The following is a 17,815-nucleotide window of genomic DNA, read 5'->3' on the forward strand; positions in this document are numbered from 1 at the left end:
TTGAATATTTCGGCATCAAATCGTGGGTGGTGTTTACCAGCCATCAAATGCCATGTTTGGTGTACTTCTGGGAGACAGAATAGTGGTGAGTGGATCATGTTGACGTTCTGGGGCAGTCCCCATGTCGGGTATCGAAACTTGAGTTGATGTGTTGCAGCAAGTAACTAGTACAATACTAACATGCTACACCGCATGTGTAAGACTTAGTTAAGCCTCTCTTCTGCTCCAGAAACGTCACCAGTCCCTCTTTATCTTTACACTGATTCTTCTCTGCTGCCTCAATCAAGTCATCCGTAACCGGGAGCTTCGTGTGGTTCAGAAACACCTCAATGGAGGCTTTGTCGCACCTTTCCAAAACAATCTCGGCGGCTCGTTGAGTCGTAGGCATATCAGGGTATTTATCATTCGTACACAGGTCTTGAACAAATGTCCCAAGTCCAAAGTCATTTCCGTCCGAATTCGAATACGGCCAATTTTCAAGCATGGTGTCTGTGACATTTGAACCTGTCTTTTGAAGAAAGGCAGTAATCACAGCAGCATGGCCAATGCGGTATTTGTCAATAGGGTTCCAGGTGTTCTCCCAAAAGCTTGTAACAAAAGCCTCAGACTGTTGATTCAGGAGCCACGTCAATGTATTCTTGTCGTGCGCCTCGGTAGTAGCCTCGAGAATCAGTTTCTCCGTAATAGGAAGCGACTGCTGGCGATTCAAAATCACTTGCATGACTTCAACAGCAAGATATCCCCTTGTTGCGGCGAGCAAAACGTTATCCGTGATAGGGAAAGAACTCCTGTGTGCAGACATCATAACGCGCATTAGTCGTGGTGAATCCGCAGCGGTCTGGAGGGCATTTTCTGTAATTATGATATCGGGATTCCGAGATAGCAAGGCATCCAGACAATAGAAGTTAGAGGCCATGAGTTCGACTGTTTTTTCGTCCACCTCTACGAGTTGTCGCTCAAGAAGGGTTCGAAACACCGCCCCCAGGTTGTATTCATCTATGGGTGACTTTCCGCATCCTGACAACACGGCCAACATCTTCTCAAAGGGTGGTTCCCTCTGCTTCTGATCCAGAAGGGCCAGCATAGCGTCCTTGTTTACACATGCTTCCTCAAACACCTTGTCAGTCAGACTGGCAACGGGTGTATATGGCGCAAGAGCTCGGATGATCTCGCCACCCTTCTTCTCGTTTTCGACAGCATAAAGAAGGACTTCCTCTGTGACCGGAAGAGGATCTGGAGAACGTTTTGCTAGATAGTCGATCACCAGAGGGCCCTTAGACTCGTTCAACGCCGCACCCTGGATAATAAGTTCCGTGAAAGGGCCTTTCAATGATTTTTCCTTTTCTAACAGTTTCAACATATCTAACGCCTCGGAGTGACAGCAGACACGTGCAACCACTTCCTCTGGTACTGGAGGACCCATAGATGAGAACGGAAGAAGAACCTTAAGGGTACCGACTCCATCTTGAGCGCCCATTATTATGTTATTGATGGTTTCCTCAGATAAGGTCGGCTTTGTTCCGGGCTGTTTGAGAAGGAAAGCGACAAGGGCGCTGGAGTGGACTTCGTTGTCTGCAGCGTTTGAGATCATCTTCTCAGTTATCTCAGTCCCGGGGTCTTTATGAGGCCAAAGCAAACATAGCATATTACCACTCTGCTCATTAGTGGCTGCCAGTTCCAAGACCTCTGTGGTGACATGAATATCTTGTCTCCGAGAGCGCAGTAAGGATTCCATTGTTTCTGAATTTCCCTTTCTTGCGAAGAGCTGGAGAAGGTTTTCGGTTATGGGCATCTCATTCGGTCGCTCTAGGGCCAAGTAGGCGAGGCCTGGGGTTTTAAAGGACCAGAGATACGAACTTCGTTGTTCGATGAAAGCGACGGGTATATCAGGGTTGAATGTCTCAATAAGAAACTTCGGCAGCTCACTTGAAGTCGACGATCTGAAGGCCAGGTCCAGAATATGTTCGGTAATTGGTGTTGACAACGTTGGCGAATTCAAGAAGATATGGAACGTCTCCAGTCCCGATTGTTCATTCAACACGGCGGCAGAAAGAAAGGCCTCATGAATCACGTCAGTGGTGTCATTTACGTGGTCACAGAGGAGACCTTGGTCCCGCAAGGTGTGTACCACTTTTGCCAATTTGGCCTTCCCAGACTTGCGATAATTGATTACCTGCAAGATTGCTTCCACCGTACTTGTGGGAAGGGGTAGTGCTAAGTCCAAAAGGACCTGCAGAGCGTCTAGATGTCCAGTACGAGCAGCCACATGGTATGAATCGACTGGCCTATCAAAAAGTCCGCGCTGGTCCACCGACAGACATCGCCGCGAAGGATTCGCACCCTGCACGGCCAGCAAGCCCACCGTGTGAGCCAAGCCCATATAGGACGCTCTGTGAATCGGGGTCTCCAACTCTGCGAGCACTTTACTCCACGAGTTATCGATCTGATCTCCGTGGGCATCGGCACTCCGAACCCAGTTGAAGTAGACGTTGGGTTCAGTAAAGAGACCATCAATTTTAGCTTGTATCTCCGCAGATAATTGATCGAATCCTCCAGCAGCGACCATATGAGTATCCCAGTGTTTGGCCGCATATAAAAAGGGACCCAACTTCATTGCCTCTGGTTGAGTGAGAGGCTCAGCCTGCGCAAGAAGCAGATCCGCAGTGCGGTCGGTCAGAAACTTGTGTCCCTCGGTCAGCGTAAATTGGCATTCGTGATGCTCGTTCTTCTTCTCCGGCACAATCAGGTATTCTTGCACCGAGAAGTGTGCCACTTGAACTTTGGTCTTGTTGAGAGCGAGAAGAGATGTCGTGCATATTTGGACGACGTAGTCAGCGGAGTACAATCTGGTCATCTTAGCAACGACATCAACATCCAGAGGAACGGGTGATAGACAGATTATCATAAGGATTTCCCGTGCCTTGGTCACATTGTGCGGCTCAATGCTGTCAAGAACCATCCGGTAAGTCCCCTCCAGAGTCGCCGGGACTGAATTTAGAGCCTTTCTCAGGTCATTTTCATCGTACTGTTGGCTAAGCGCTTGGATTTGCAGATCAGCCCAACGGAAACGCCTAATCATGGTTAGATATGATTTAGCAAATCTCGATAATAAAATGCTAAATTGAGGGTGAGTATACATACCGTTCCTTGAAGCTCAATAGTTTATCACGAATCATATTTCTGATCTCTTCACTCCATATGTTCAGTCGTCGTGCAAGTGCCACATCAACAAACGTCTTGACATCTTCAGCCAGACGTGCTTCCAAATCGACCTTAGGGAACTCTGAAAGCTCCTTGTGAATGTCCTTTTCAGGCCTACTGGTAGCGAGGATATGAACTTTGCCCCTGTGTCGCTTGAGTAAATGCGAGAGAAGGGATAGAAGCGACTCTCTTTCGCTGGGAAAGCCGCTATTCGGACACTCATCTAGGGCATCGAAGACCAGGTAAACACGATCTTGATCGGGTATTTCGGACAGAACTTCATCAAGTACACTTCGGATAGTGGTCGAGTCTGGCTGGCTTCTTCGGACGTGATGCTTTTTCCAGAGGTTCACTACTGCTGACGGCAGCGGAGATCGACACAACTGTCTTATCAAGGATCTGATCAAAGAGTCCACATTTTGAGTAGCGTCGAAGCCAAATTCAAAATACCAGTAGGCGTAATGTTTGGATCCATCCAAGTCGCAGATTTCGTCCAGGTCACGTATCACAGTAGAGCTAGCCCTGGTTAGCTGAGATCATCTCGAGGGGTTCATATATAATACCAAAGAACAGATTTGCCACAGCCCGCTATTTACGAACAGTTAGTACTGATAGTATCATATATATCAAGAAGAAATAGAAACCCCTTACAGATCCCGGGTAGCCAAAGGAGGTCTCCCGTGCTTGACAACCATTTATTGTACTCCTTCGAATTCAAAAGCCAGACGCCAGTGTCCCCAGTTCTTTTCTTTTGCAATATGTCCTGACGGTTCGAGAACTCTGCTGATGAAAGCCACTCAAGCTGGTTGTCCTCCTCCGCGGCTACACTTGTCAGCAAAGCCCAGCTGTCACATACGGAGAAAAGGGCATCATACTGAGGAGCTTAGACTCCATATTCTTCGAGCTTTCGATAAGCTTATCGGTGTTCGAAAGGATCTCTTTTGCGCGCTCTCGGTTGCCTGTGCTCGATTAGTACCTCTGCATAAAAGGTAGAATCGTGCGTAATCTCACCCAGATCTGAAGCGAGCTGGGCCCATTCCTTCGTTGCCTCCTTTTGCGCGATGAGAGAATCTTTAAGCTTTGATAGTGACTGGTCGGTGTATGCGGATATGCTGTACCAGAGTCGGGCTTCAGTGTGATCAGTCAGAGCTTTCCAGGGCCTCGTTGCAAGTGCGCAAATGATGGCTTGACGCTTACCTGCTTCATTCTCGTCTCGCGTCTTCTCCACCTCAGCTGTAAATGTAAGGATTGCCGAATAAGCGCGAAGTAGAGCTTGGTCAACGTTCGCATCACTCCCAACACCCTGGTCCCTGTAGTTCGCATCAATCAAGGCGAAATAGGCCATATTCTCGGTCAAAAAAGCAGATGCCTCGAAAACGGCGTCCCGACGGTCCAATCTATTTTGGACAATCTATAGCCAGTATAAGTATCACTACATCACGTGCATCACAGATAGAGAGAAGCTTATTACACTCATTCCAAAAGAGATGATTGTCCATGCTGATGAGGCTGCGTTTGTAATTTAATTATATCAGTCGTGCCACACCAGAGAACGGTCGCCATTGTCCGGCGGCACGTTAGAGAACTTACCATGTCCTGTGGGATCAAAGGAAACAATTGTCGAGATTGTGTCCTTGGCCTTCATTGCCATCCCAATGATTTTCTCTGATGCCTGACGAATATCGATCTCCTTTCCACTCTTACGGTGGTACCTGAGGCCACCTTGCTGCCACTCCTTGTACTTCTCTTCAGTGGTTTGGACAACCTTCTGAATGGCATCTGTGGCCGGAATCTCAGCTGCAGGAACATATTCCTGTAGCTTGGGAGGCAGTCCGTCGTAGGCTTCTTTCCATAGATTGCGCGGAGGTGTTTCTTTGCCGGAATTGTCCAGAACGCAGTCCTCTTCGGGCTTATCCCCAGGTTTTTCCTGATTTGCGTCGGTCGAGGAAGCTGGGATGTTGCGAACCGGTCGGTTGGCCATGTCCTGACCATCATCCCATTTGTCGCCCTTGCAGCAAAGAAGTGCACGTAGACCTCCCATGGTATCGTATACTTCCAGTGATAACTTCAAATGGGCGATTTTCGCGAAGGGGAGGTGGAAATTGCCGTAATATGTCCATTTATCCCCCCCCCCCGGGTGCAGAACGGTTCGGAGAGCTTTGATGGGGGGATCGGCGTCTCCAGCTTCTCCACCACCATGGCACGAACTACTCAGCTGAATCGGCTGGGAAATTAATTCTCGCCGATCTCTTGCGGAAGAACCGGAGATGAGTGATCTCAATGGCGTTGCGCATGCCCCACTTCCATCGATCTACTTCTTGTCATAGCAGTGCCTTCTTGTGTAATACGTGTGAGTGAGCGCTTCCCCCCCTCACCTAGCGGTGAGGGTACTGGCTCGCCATGCTTCCCTCCATCGTAGCGTCTCAATTCTCGCCTCCAAGGCTCCATGCCTCCAATGATGATACAGACAGGCTAGTCGAAAGTCTTGGCATAGACAGGTGAGTCTCTATCGGACCTTTATTAATGCGTTTCCGTAGATCATCTGTCTGTTCGATCGGAGCTAACGCGGTCAATACCCCGATCAAGGGCAGACAACCATCCATTGTATCACTGAAAGCCAATAAAGTGGAATTGGTCACACATAAATGCATCCAGAACTATCGAAGATAAGTGGATTTCTTGCCAAAGCTCTCGCAGGTACCCAATGGTCCGCATGTCCCACCAGATATGAATCTATTCAACTCAAAGGTTTTCTGAATCGGTTTATGCGTGGCTAGCTGGATGGGTTACGTTCCGTTCGCTGCTCGACACTGGACGGCCGTGGAACACTGGAAGTGGAATACCACGTAGACGAACATGGGCTTCTTCATCCCGCGTGCGCCCGGTGGAACCCAGTGGTCGGATAGCTGCGACAAAAACCCTGCATGACATTGAGGACCGCTAGCTCTAGCGCAAGGACTGGAAGGTCACGGAGCTGAGGGCAACTGTCAAATACATCTTCCCCTTTCGCCACTTGGATGAGGAGGCGGTGCAGCCGTTGTGGGAGCGCCTGCAGGAGGAGAGAAATGATTGCCGTTCATGTTAAGCAGGCCTTCCCGTGACCAGAGTTCTGGTTCCAACATGAAAAAGGTAGTAGTAGATATCTCGCTGGATCTCTTCAATCTCTACTCTTCTTTTGATCCCATACAGTCTTACTATCGTAAAAAAAAGGGGTAAATTTGGCGTGTTATTTCAGTCCTTTTTTTCTTGTCTGCAAGAAAGGAAAGGTATATCAGCGTCGCTGGCTGCCTTCTAGGCTTGGCTTGCCGCAATCAAATTTTCTATACCCTGTGTTTATATTACTAGACGTAGTGTTACATGAAATGCTATAGCAGTATGTCATACTAAGAAGATTTTTATTCAATAGAACTGTTGAAAGCCAGGCTACGCGCCCCTTCATATCCTCCAAAGCTAAGGCTTGATATAACATTCTAATCATTTGTATAGACTCAATAATATAACAGTCTTAAAGAGAAGAGAGTATCTGGGAAAGAAAGAAACTAATATGAATTGTTTGACTATTACAATGACTTGATTTATGATAACTTTCAGCTGCATTGGCATACTGCTGAATGTAATGAAATAGGCTTACGTTGTCAGGATAGAGGGCTTATGTACAACGAACAAATAAGACAACACGGCTCATTTTGAACCCCGGGATGTCACTGTCCACTCATACTAGGGATCGAAGTCCATTATTCGACGATATTAGTTGGCAATGTAATGGGCATATTCATTTCCCGAGGAGTGTTACAAAGCCGAGGCTGTTGCTATCTACTCAACTGGTATTTCAAAGGAAAATCAACATGCAGGCAACCTCTCCTTCACGCACCGGGAGCGTGGCACGTCCATTGTCGAGATAGAGGTAAGTAGGCTCGCGCTCTCTCACAGCTGAGCGAAATATAAAAACATACAACAGAAGGGATTCGCTGGTGGTCACCCACCCAACTACTAACCTCCCGGCGTGTGGCTTAAGTACGGCTGAGCGGACGGGAAGCCCTGTTTTCCACACCCTATGGTCGTATGTACACGTCTTCTTTTGCAACAGGGTAATATTCATGGAAACTTTGATATGCTCGACGCTAAAATGAATTGCAGACCCTGCATCGTCAGTGCCGCACATGTGGCACTTATCGGTTATCGGAAATTCTCCGTTGCATGACGGAATGCACTAATTTCTGACTCCGGTGAATTTGACTCAGATTATAGGCTGATAATTTTCCCTGTAGGTCATATTTCTTTTCTTTACCTCAGCTTCCTCATAATATTTCACATTCATTTTTTTTTTGGGTCACCTCCTGTTTGATTCAATATGGCTTCCAAGACTTTCATCGTCACCGGTGCCTCGAGAGGTACGAAAATCAACACAATCTAACGCTCATGTCAGCATCTATATATGCAATCGTCGACGCTAAATATCCTATCCACGGTACAGGTATCGGTCTCGCAACGGCTAAGTTCCTCCTTTCGGCGCCTCAATCACACAATGTGGTTGTGATGGCCCGTAGCGCGGAGCCCCTCCAGAAGCTGAAAGACCAGTACCCCACCCAAGTCGAGGTCCTGACCGGCGATCTGGCGGACTTCTCGCTCGGCCAGAAGGCCGTTGACCTGGCCTTGAAGGCGTTCGGTCGCCTTGATGGCTTGGTTCTCAACCACGGCATGCTTGGTCAGGTTGCCAACGTTGCAGAGGCGGATCCGCAACAATGGCAGCATGGATTTGATGTCAATTTCATCAGCTTGGTTGCCTTTGTAAGTCACTTTTCACGGGCTTTGTTGAGGCAGTGGTACAGAGGAGCGGGATATCAGTACTAGTTACTGACACATTGCAACAGATCAAAGCAGGACTCCCTGCCCTTCGCGAATCCAAGGGTAAGATCGTCTTCACGTCTTCCGGCGCATCCGTCTCGGGGTTCAAGGGATGGGGTCTGTATGGCGCGACCAAGGCAGCCATGAACCACCTGGCTTTGAGCCTTGGGGAAGAAGAGCCCGAGGTGACCTCCGTGTCTATTGACCCGGGCTTGGTCGATACCGAAATCCAGAGACAGATTCGTGAAGATTTGGCTACTACTATGGACCGTCAATTCCACTCTGTGTTTACTACAGTCCACCAGGCTGGAAACCTCCTGAAGCCCGAACAGCCTGGTCATGTATTGGCTAAGTTGGTGATTGATGCGCCGAAGTCGTTGACTGGCAAGTACCTAACGTAAGTTTTACTCTTGTTCTCCTGTAGCACCATGGCTATGCAGCAAAACTGACAAGAAAAATAGATGGAACGACGAATCTCTGGAAGCTTTCCAGTAGACTATATAGATTAGCCTGTATATATTTGGATCAGTATATACTAAGTATCTTAGATTATCATATGATATATATTTGCAGCCTACCCACAATTTGGGGAACGGCTAAAGAGTGATTAGATTCGATTAAATCAGGTATCATATACCTGACTCAGATTAGAGTACTGCTTCCGAAGGCAGACAAGAATGTTGAATTGCTGCCGGAATAAGTAGAATGTTTGTCGCAACCCAAACCAACCTTAGTGAAGAAAAGGCAATAGGGATTTGTCAGATAAGATACGGTTCTAAAGTATTGCTAGTTTCAATTTTAATATTTTTAAATATAATATCGAATCTACCATATTATCCATACCATATTGTGTCTATCTTCATCACGAAAGACTGTCTGGAACAGTAGCTTCTTTGAACGAAACGCTGTTCGCTCCGATTAACCAATTCCAAAAATAGACTAAAAGCCAAGAAAAACCCCTCCTTCCGTCATTGAACCCTGCACTAACAGAATCGTCGTAGCTCCTGAAACCCATCAACATTCCACCAGCTACAAATCAGCAGTCACACACCATGCATCTTGATCACAAAATACCATGGAACACAGCAGCCACACATCTAAACCTCATCAAATGCAATCCACGATTCACACCTCGACGCACCGACTTCTTCGCCCGCAATAAGCCCACCGAGTCATCGGACCTTAATTATTTCCGCCGGATCCTTACCAAGACGATCCGCGAATTCTCATGTACCGAAGAATCCAAACTACTTGATCCTGTTCCTTTGGGAAACCTTCTCTCTGATAATCTGCTATGCTACCCCGAACATCAGTTCGACCTCGGCTCGCACAGAACAAACTCAGTCTTGCATAACCCCCTATCCACCAAGCATCGAGACATCAAATACTGGATCAACAGGGCTAGCTCTAGTGACGATAATTACCCCATAAGCTACTCCAGCGCAGATGGCGATCTAGCGCCGTTAAGATGCTGATAATCATAGCCGCAAGTGGGAAAAAGCATGACTCAACGTCGAAGCAAATATCAAAAGAAGCTATTTCTGTTCTGTTAACGCTTTCGCGCCATCCTCAGATCCCTTTGCATACCCTTGCGGGTATACACTGGGGCCATGCATTTGGGGTTGAGCTGGTTGCAGAGACAGCGTTGGCAGTTTATATCATGATTAATCTGATGGATGTGCTGCTCATAAATAAACAGTTGAAAAAAAGGATGAAGTAGCTTCATTGTTGGAAACACAAACTTTCCAGTACTGGGCGAGACATGCTCTTGCAGACTATGATTTTCCAATGCAGAATATCCCGCATCGCAGGTTTTGGAACCACTTTGGGGTTACGGATATGTGCGCTTCTCAGCAACAGTGTAAAGAGGTGGTTAGCGTGTCCGTGGAAGATGGAGGTATGACTGACCCGTTAAAGGGGGAGAGTGAAGATGTTAGACTGCGTTTACAGGACTATCTGAAAGCCTGTTTTGCTATATTGTACATATATGACATGTTACTGCGGGAATGGTACGGAGAGGAGGAAGCTGACGAGAAGTGGAGATACTGGATTGGCTGCCACTTTGAGTCTTGGGGGTGCAAGATATAGATTAGATTCTAAATGAGATGGCATTGTCTCGTACCCTTGATTTTAAAGCTATCGTTGTGGCTTTTGGATGATGGAACATTACCAGAGTTCCTGCTTGGGGGCATAGGTCCACCTCGTCGAACTAGCTTTGTCACTGAGCGACTCTCCTGCAGATGCAATACACTTCTCACAGACAATTTAGTTCAATATCAACAAACTATTACAGCAAGCCAATCGATAGACACAAACCCTAATTATTTCAGACCGTATACACCAGCTTCCTGCCACTAACAGCGCCATTCTTCAAATCCTCCAGGCCATCAAGAACCTTTCTCAGCCCGCCATCACGCTTCTCCACAACCAATGTCCTGATCCTCCCCTGAGACCAAAGAGTAGTAACCAAATCCGCCCATCTTTGCGCGAATTCAAATTCCGCCGGCATGACAGGGATAACCATGCAGTCTGATCCGTACTCAAATGGCTCACCAAGAGCCGTGCAGCAATTGACGAAAGTCGATTTCACGTTCGGACGGCTGATTTCTGCCGGGAGTAGGGAATGATATTGACCACCTTCATCGCTAATGGCTTTCTCACAGATACGAACTGAATCCTGCGTTGACACAGTATCACATACAATACTGAGAGTATTGTTAGTATGTTCCCGAATCAGTTGCGCACATCGAGGGTCACGATAATCGAAAACTGCATCAGCGCCGTATTGGCGCACGAGGTCGAAGTTCTTTGGCGAGCAGGTTGTCAGGACCGTGTATCCGGCTCTATTGGTGTTCATGGTTAGCTTTCTGTCTCTCCCGGGAACATAGCATAGGAGATAACTTACAATTTCGCAACTTGAATCAGCCAACATCCCGAAGCTGTGCTTCCGCCATAGATCAAAATTGTATCGCGACCCTCGCTAGGGGAATGGTTCTCAGGCCACGGTAAATTCAGTGATGATGGCCCAAAGAGACACTGGCCAGCGGCAATGGCTCCGACGCCCACGGTAGCTGCGTCCTCGAAACTGACCCCATCGGGAATGCGGATCTGAACCGCGGCTTTCGCGACAATATACTCTGCAAAGGTACCACTTTCGGGGCGGGTTCTATCTGCTCCCTTGACGAGTCCACACACGCGGTCCCCGACTTTAAATCTCTCTTGGGCGGATTCGCCCACTTCGACAACGGTGCCGGCGTAATCATGGCCCATGACTGCATTTGGCGACGGAGTGCTTCCGAGAAGCATCCAGTCAATTGGATTCAGGGCCACGGCAGCAGTGCGAACGAGGATTTCATCGTGGCGTGGTTTCGGGATGCCGTGGTTAGTGACGAAGGCTGCGTGGCCCAGGGATAGGGTGATGACTGCTGTTTGGGTGGACTGCATAACTGGAAAGAATGCTTGAAATGGAAATAGATGTCTCTGTTTGAATGATATGCTTACTTCAGAGCCGTGGGTCTTACACTCTTTATATAGAGAACCAAGTCGGGACTTTCAACATCTTCTGAAATGACGGGCTGTATGGGACCCACTTTCCTCCGCATTGGCTGTCAATCAGCCGTCGCTGATCCGCATGGATACGAATAAGTCTCCATTTTTGTCCGCTCTGATAATTAGCATTACTGACCAGATGCCCCTTCGTACGAGTAAGGTTACCGTTGCTTTGTATCACTATCAGTCAAAGCTAGTACACTGAACATAGATTAATTACACTCAGCTACCAAGTAATTTCCCTTGCACCATGTCCAACCCTTTGCACGCCACCAGCAAAAGGAATCTGAAATCATCCACATGAAGCAGTCCCCCTTGCTCCCAGACACTCACAAATTCATCATAAGACACAACCCCGGATGTCAGTTGTGCAGGGGTTCGTCCTTCAATAAAATCCCTCTCTATGTACAGATGCGCGTTTGACTGAGTGGAAACCGGTAGACCCGCCAGATATTTGATGAAGTCGCATCTATGAAAATGAACCACGGCATGGACAGCACGCACCAGGTAAGACACCAAGATGAGTCGCCGAGTATTTTCACAAAGCACTCGATTCTCCACGTAGTTCGCGAAAGATGTCTGCCGAAGTTCCAATTCTCTTCGTTCTAGATTGGCTGTTGTCTGCGCTAACGTGTAGTCCAGCTGGATAAACATGGACTGATCACTGACACCACCCGCAAGGAAAAGAACATAATAAAGAATCAAAGCTTGCAGGTGATCCAGTTGATGCTGTAGTTCCGCTTGCGACAAGTCTCTCGTGCCCGCATTATTGATTCCTGTCTTTAACAACTGGAGGTAGAAAGGTTGGGTTGCACGATGACAGGTGCGATATGCGGCACAAACTCCATAGGCTTCCAGCAGAACAGGCGAAAGATCCCCTTGACGGGTTGACAGTGACTCAACGAGAGGCAGTGTGCCGGTGTTCAAGAAATGATCGACATAGCCTAGAAACGTTCGGATGCAAAATCGCCAGGTTTGCGTATCGTTGACCCGAGGCCAAAACTCCAAGACTCTGCGTTCCAGTCGGGGCAGTAATGCGGATGATGATCCATCTAATGCCCTTGCGAGAGACAACCACTCGTCCGGTTGTATGGCCCAGGCCTGAGCCGGGCTCGTCGGACCGTCCGGCAACCATAGGAGTGGGTCGAAATATTCCTCTCTAGGATAGAGATCCGTAGATCGGTCTATGCGGCTATCTACAAGCATGATATCGCTTGCTTCCAAGATACCAGAGTTGATGGCATTACGGGTATGTTGGCGGTCCTCGGGTACTGTGATCTGATCCTCCGCATTCTGTGGAGGTGGGTATGGGTACTGACACGCAGCGTTCTTCTTCCGACAGCGGGCGCAACTGGGTCTTTCCAGGTCACACCGACGTTTGGCTGCAACACATGATAAGCAAGAACTTTTGCGGAGCGACATGGTTACGTCCGCTCTCGACTAGAGTGATCTGACTGCGGTAGTTGCGGGGTCTTGATGTTATCAGCCCCCGGCTTATGTGTGTCGCGGTTGAGTTGCGGACAAAAGTGGATCAGCGGAGGCGGATGGACCACTGCCATCATCTGACATCAGCCACTTGGGCAGATCTCTTTGTCTTACAAAGTATTATACGATCGAGCCCGGAAAGCATGGATGGACGTGATTTGTCTGATTAATAGCCAATTGGGAGCCTAAAATGTTTGGAATATTGGTAATACTGTTATAGTAATCAATACAGCGAGCCCTAACATTCCTATTCCTCCCAGGGTGTCCTGACCGAAAGTTCCAGGTCGCCTCTCGTCTTGGTAATCAAATTTAGAAGGAAATGCTCCATGAGTCCATCAAGACCTAGTGTCTGGGGCCCACCTTTCAGCGTGACCATTTCCACGGCTGCGTCTACATGATGCTTGAGCATTTTTGCATCTCGAACATATAACTGTTCCTTGTTAGCGCCATCACCGGAAACATCCGAAGGTGAACTCTTACTTCATCATAGGCAAGCATTATAGCTTTAGCGACCGTTGAATCAGTCAGCATCGGCATCTCAGCCGAGATGGCATGCCTTAGTGCATGCAGACTCTGGGACTTGTACTGAAAGGTCAATTGTTGGAAGATACGCTGCTGTTCCTGCGACCCCTGTCTATATGCAATAGATAAGTGACGACATGCGGCAAGCAGGATGATATCAAGAAGGCTTGATTCTGTGATCGCAGTGGGAACCCAAAGTCTGATCATGCGCTGCGCGAAGAATATTGCGCTCTCATTGCAGCGCATGAGAGGGATGACGACGTTGACATCTTTGACGATGGCCAGTAAAGTTAATCAGGATGCTTCGACTGAGAGGCCATACAATGATCAAACAAGAATTGTTCTATTGGGTTTAAACCCCTGGCAAAGCTAAGAAAAGGGTCCCGCCTGTCCGCCGAAAGTAACGTGGAAATCCCAGACGGTGCTCTTCCTGGGAGGCCCGGATAACTACCCATAACAGTGTCTCGTATGTCTCTTCTCCCCCGCTTCTGTGCCTGATACTCTATCATCCGCCGATGTCGGACACGGGCATGCGCCGAGCGAGCGGCATGTGAGCGAGTAATTCGCTGTTGTGACTCTGTCAATGCGGCCTTCTCTTTCGGAACGAGTGTGACATTAATAAATGGTGCTTCCCGGTGCGTCATCCTGAAGAACGAACACCATTCAAATTATTTGCTTCATAGCGAGCTGGATAATATTTAGGATGACATTTGAAATGAAGCTGCGCAGCTGACATGGCTGACAAAGCATCTATTATCTAACTTTGCCAAGACCTGCGCCTGCTCAATGAGGCTTAATGCTTATTCTGGATAGACTCACGCTTGTGATTGGCCGAACTCCCTATGCTCATGTCGTATACATAGATTCTACCATCTATTGAGAAGTTTTTCACTGGAAGTTAGCCATGATGGACGAATATATAAGCATCATGTCCTCCCCTCATTTCCTCAGACTTTATTGCATCCCTTTCTCTCCAGGTTCAGTTTCCTAGACAGTCCACTACCTCCAGATGGACGAAACAGTCCTCATCACCGGAGCAAACGGCTCTCTAGCCCTAGGCTTCATCCAAGCTCTACTATCCCTCTATCCTCAAATGACCCTAGTCGCCACCGTCCGAAACGCCTCCCCAGAGCATGACCCAAACACCGCAAAACTCCTCAACCTAGTTGCCAAATACCCCAAAGCGAACTTCCACCTCGAGACCCTCGATCTCGGGAGCCTCGCCAGCGTACGCTCCTTCGCAGATCAAGTAGCTAACCAAGTCCTCTCAAAGAGACTTCCTCCCCTCTCAGCAATAATCTGCAACGCCGCGACCTTCTCCTTCGAAGCAGGACAGGTCTATACGACGGACGGTTACGAAAGCACTTTCCAAGTATGCCATCTGTCTCATTACCTCTTGATTCTGAGACTCCTCGGAAGCATGAACAAGACATCCGGACGCATCGTCCTCCTTGGTTCCGTCACCCATTACCCCGAAAAGCCGAACCCGCTTTCTTCTCTCAGACCGGGGTTTCCTGAGAATATGGACGACTTGGTGCATCCCCCGCCGGATCCGCCGACTCTTGTGCATGATAAAGGGTTTCAGAGATACGGTACGGCAAAGTTGGCGAATGTTATGTTGGCGATGGATCTCAATCGCAGGCTGCAGGAGGTATGTACTTTTGTTGTCCGGTCGAAGTGCACGTTGATTAACTTTCGCTTTCTATAGGATGACCGGCTATCGGGTGTCACTGCCCTCGCTATGGACCCAGGTGGTCTCCCGAGTTCGAGGGCGCAAGCGGGGCAGAAAAGATCGGCTCGATGGTTGTTTAGGGTTGTTGAGTGTCTGATGCCCGTTTTGAGGTACATGACTACGATGTTTCGTACTATTGAGGACGCTGGGCACGATTTGGTTGTTGTGAGTGTTGGGGCTGAGTTCCGAGGGAAAAGAGGGTATTTCGTTGGAGTCAAGAAGGTGGCGCCTGCGGCGCTCAGCGAAGATCGTGAAGCACAGGAGAAATTGTGGGGGAATTGCTGGAGGTGGGCGGGTATGCGAACTGAGGAGACTGTGCTTCGTAATTCTGTTCCTAATGCTAAATAGGCCTTTATTGCAGGAAAGGATATGGAAAGGGGGTACTAGGGATATAATGATATAATTCTATCTCCGGTCTTGAAATCGTGTACATGTTCATAGGACATCGTATTATTTGCTGGTATAAAACTGAGTAGAAAAAATATGAACTTAAATCGGGAATGCCAAAAATGCAACAATCGCCATGAAAAGCGAAGCAACAGCAGACGGTATGACAGAGTGGCTACCAGCAGACGACGACGAACCGACAGCAGCAAGTCTCAGCTCAGAATACGTCACATTAGAAGTATTGTAGCCACACAGCCCGCTCCCTGGCATCATCGAAGCGGGAAAGAAGACCCGAGGCTCGCCCTTATCCATGTCCACGACCAATTGACTGTAAGTGTTGACCGTATAGTTGACGCAGTTCAGCACTTCTGTGACCACCTCGCTAGCCCCATAGCTCACAGGTAGTGTCAGAGTATAAGCTGAACCATTCGAGCCCGCCGTAGATAAAACCATGATGACTTGGCGTCCATTGTTACCCTTCCAGAAAGCCAACTCGCTACCTCCTTGATAGATGGGATATGTTTTCGAACTGATGTAGCTGGAGTCAAGGTTGATGGCATGTTTGCGGATGGCATTGAGTTTCTTGATGTGTTTATAAAGCGTCGCATTGGTGTCGAAATCCGTCAACCACAAGGCCGCTCGGTTGGAATAGGCAATGGCCTGCTCCAGACCCTGGTAGACCAAGGGAATACCGTCGTAGAGCATCATGAAGGTCAGTGCAGTTTTAGCTAGCATGATGTCGTCATTCATGTAGGCCCATCGGTCAACGTCTTGATCTTCGATGAAGTTGACCATTGCGAACGTATCCGGGCAAAGATCATTGATCGTCGCGATTTCCTCGAGCAAGGTCGCAGGCTCGCCGTTGAGGAAGGCCGTGATCATGGAGTAATAGAGGGGGTAGTTGGGAAGACTTGGCAGGTAATCCGTCTGATATTTGCACACGTTGGTGGCGTTCGAATCCATGACTTCGCCGGTCATGAATCCGCCCACGGTACTCGCATATGTAGGCAGAAAGCTGGGAGTGAGGGACTTGGCAGCGTCGATTCGTAGCCCGTCGACGGAGTAATTGCTGATGACCGATTTACTCCAGTCCATTAAGATGTCCTGCACCGCGGTGTGTTCTGTGTACAGATCTGGGAGTGCAGTATAATTGTCACCAGTCTGACACCACTGCGCGTCCGTATAGTTGTTCCAGTTCGTAATAAGGCAGTAGGGGTGGAAGTATGAAGATCCATTGAACTGAGGGAAAACATTGTAGTCAATGGTCGTCGCAGGATCCTCGCCGTCCGTCATATAAGCCATATTATTGATGACAACGTCCAGCAGCAAGTACATGCCGCGTGCGTGGATCTCCTCGCTCAGCTTCAACAGTTCCTCGCGGGTTCCGAAATGAGAATTGATCTCGTATAGATCCAGAGGCCAGTATCCATGGTAGGCCTCACCGTCCTTAGATCGCCCCGCAATGTTTTTAATTACGGGAGAGATCATGATGGCATCGAACCCCATGCCTTGAATGTAGTCCAGCTTATCGATCGTCCCCTGCCAAGACCCGCCACAGTAGTTGGCTACCGTAGTATTGCATGGTGCGGTGGTCGAACCGTTGGTGAGGGCAAACCGATCCGTCATCGTCTGGTAGATGGATCGCGTCTTCCATTCTTCTGTGCTTGCGGCGGTCGCTAGCGAAACGCACCAGCACAGGAGACAAATGGCCATGAGCCGTTGGCCCAGGAGGGAAGCGGATTTTCGAAACATCATTGGCCGTACTACCCTCGATCAACCCTCTGTGCCCCCTTGTGGAGGTTCTGCTTCCCGTGGGTGGGCTTGGGTGACCGAATGAATTATGACAAGCAACAGCTTACTCTAACGAATGTGTTTTAAGCGTTTCAATTTCACGCGATTCAGCCAAACGGGCCGCTGAGCATGATGTTTGAGGCCGGTTGCGCTGTTCCCGTTGCAATAACGGGGAAAAGAAAGAATGACAAGTCAAGGCAACGCGATTCAGGGGGGCGGACCCCCGATAGCTATAGCAACTTAGCAAGAGAGATAAGAGCGCCAGACCGGGGGCTGCAGACAAGGCCGGTAGAAGCCGGAGGT

The 17,815-nt window shown here is 48.6% G+C and overlaps 7 protein-coding genes across 7 annotated transcripts; 3 read left to right on the forward strand and 4 right to left on the reverse strand.

Annotated features, from left to right (window-relative positions):
• Positions 1-175: 175 nt before the first annotated feature.
• BDQ94DRAFT_168171 (uncharacterized protein) lies at positions 176-5,242 on the reverse strand (the record flags this gene model as incomplete). The annotated part of the gene is made up of 9 exons (XM_026770986.1): positions 176-3,071; positions 3,142-3,717; positions 3,765-3,789; positions 3,853-4,023; positions 4,077-4,160; positions 4,213-4,329; positions 4,399-4,612; positions 4,673-4,710; positions 4,792-5,242. The coding sequence occupies 9 exons, from the start codon at positions 5,240-5,242 to the stop codon at positions 176-178; spliced, it is 4,572 nt and encodes a 1,523-aa protein (XP_026628863.1).
• Positions 5,243-7,437: 2,195 nt separating this feature from the next.
• Positions 7,438-8,787, forward strand: BDQ94DRAFT_125872 (SDR family oxidoreductase). Its single transcript, XM_026763861.1, has 4 exons — positions 7,438-7,592; positions 7,676-7,989; positions 8,073-8,443; positions 8,508-8,787. Exons 1-4 carry the CDS (start codon positions 7,553-7,555, stop codon positions 8,539-8,541), a joined length of 759 nt encoding a protein of 252 aa, XP_026628864.1. The 5' UTR covers positions 7,438-7,552; the 3' UTR covers positions 8,542-8,787.
• Positions 8,788-9,072: 285 nt separating this feature from the next.
• On the forward strand, positions 9,073-10,134 carry BDQ94DRAFT_185852 (uncharacterized protein; the record flags this gene model as incomplete). Its single annotated transcript, XM_026774992.1, has 3 exons — positions 9,073-9,508; positions 9,538-9,724; positions 9,757-10,134. The coding sequence occupies exons 1-3, from the start codon at positions 9,099-9,101 to the stop codon at positions 10,132-10,134; spliced, it is 975 nt and encodes a 324-aa protein (XP_026628865.1). The 5' UTR covers positions 9,073-9,098.
• A 238-nt stretch (positions 10,135-10,372) lies between these two features.
• Positions 10,373-11,490, reverse strand: BDQ94DRAFT_168173 (zinc-binding alcohol dehydrogenase family protein; the record flags this gene model as incomplete). The annotated part of the gene is made up of 2 exons (XM_026770987.1): positions 10,373-10,889; positions 10,952-11,490. 2 exons carry the CDS (start codon positions 11,488-11,490, stop codon positions 10,373-10,375), a joined length of 1,056 nt encoding a protein of 351 aa, XP_026628866.1.
• Positions 11,491-11,817: 327 nt separating this feature from the next.
• On the reverse strand, positions 11,818-14,292 carry BDQ94DRAFT_185857 (uncharacterized protein; the record flags this gene model as incomplete). The annotated part of the gene is made up of 4 exons (XM_026774993.1): positions 13,925-14,292; positions 13,561-13,871; positions 13,352-13,510; positions 11,818-13,035 (listed from the first exon to the last, which is right to left on the reverse strand). The coding sequence occupies exons 1-4, from the start codon at positions 14,244-14,246 to the stop codon at positions 11,818-11,820; spliced, it is 2,010 nt and encodes a 669-aa protein (XP_026628867.1). The 5' UTR covers positions 14,247-14,292.
• A 319-nt stretch (positions 14,293-14,611) lies between these two features.
• BDQ94DRAFT_185859 (NAD(P)-binding protein) lies at positions 14,612-15,682 on the forward strand (the record flags this gene model as incomplete). The annotated part of the gene is made up of 2 exons (XM_026774994.1): positions 14,612-15,253; positions 15,311-15,682. The coding sequence occupies 2 exons, from the start codon at positions 14,612-14,614 to the stop codon at positions 15,680-15,682; spliced, it is 1,014 nt and encodes a 337-aa protein (XP_026628868.1).
• A 61-nt stretch (positions 15,683-15,743) lies between these two features.
• Positions 15,744-17,580, reverse strand: BDQ94DRAFT_185862 (alpha-amylase). The gene has a single exon (XM_026774995.1). It carries the CDS (start codon positions 17,474-17,476, stop codon positions 15,824-15,826), a length of 1,653 nt encoding a protein of 550 aa, XP_026628869.1. The 5' UTR covers positions 17,477-17,580; the 3' UTR covers positions 15,744-15,823.
• Between the last annotated feature and the right edge of the window lie 235 nt (positions 17,581-17,815).

This window comes from Aspergillus welwitschiae (genome assembly GCF_003344945.1).
Source record: "Aspergillus welwitschiae strain CBS 139.54b unplaced genomic scaffold BDQ94scaffold_8, whole genome shotgun sequence".
NCBI lineage: Eukaryota > Fungi > Ascomycota > Eurotiomycetes > Eurotiales > Aspergillaceae > Aspergillus > Aspergillus welwitschiae.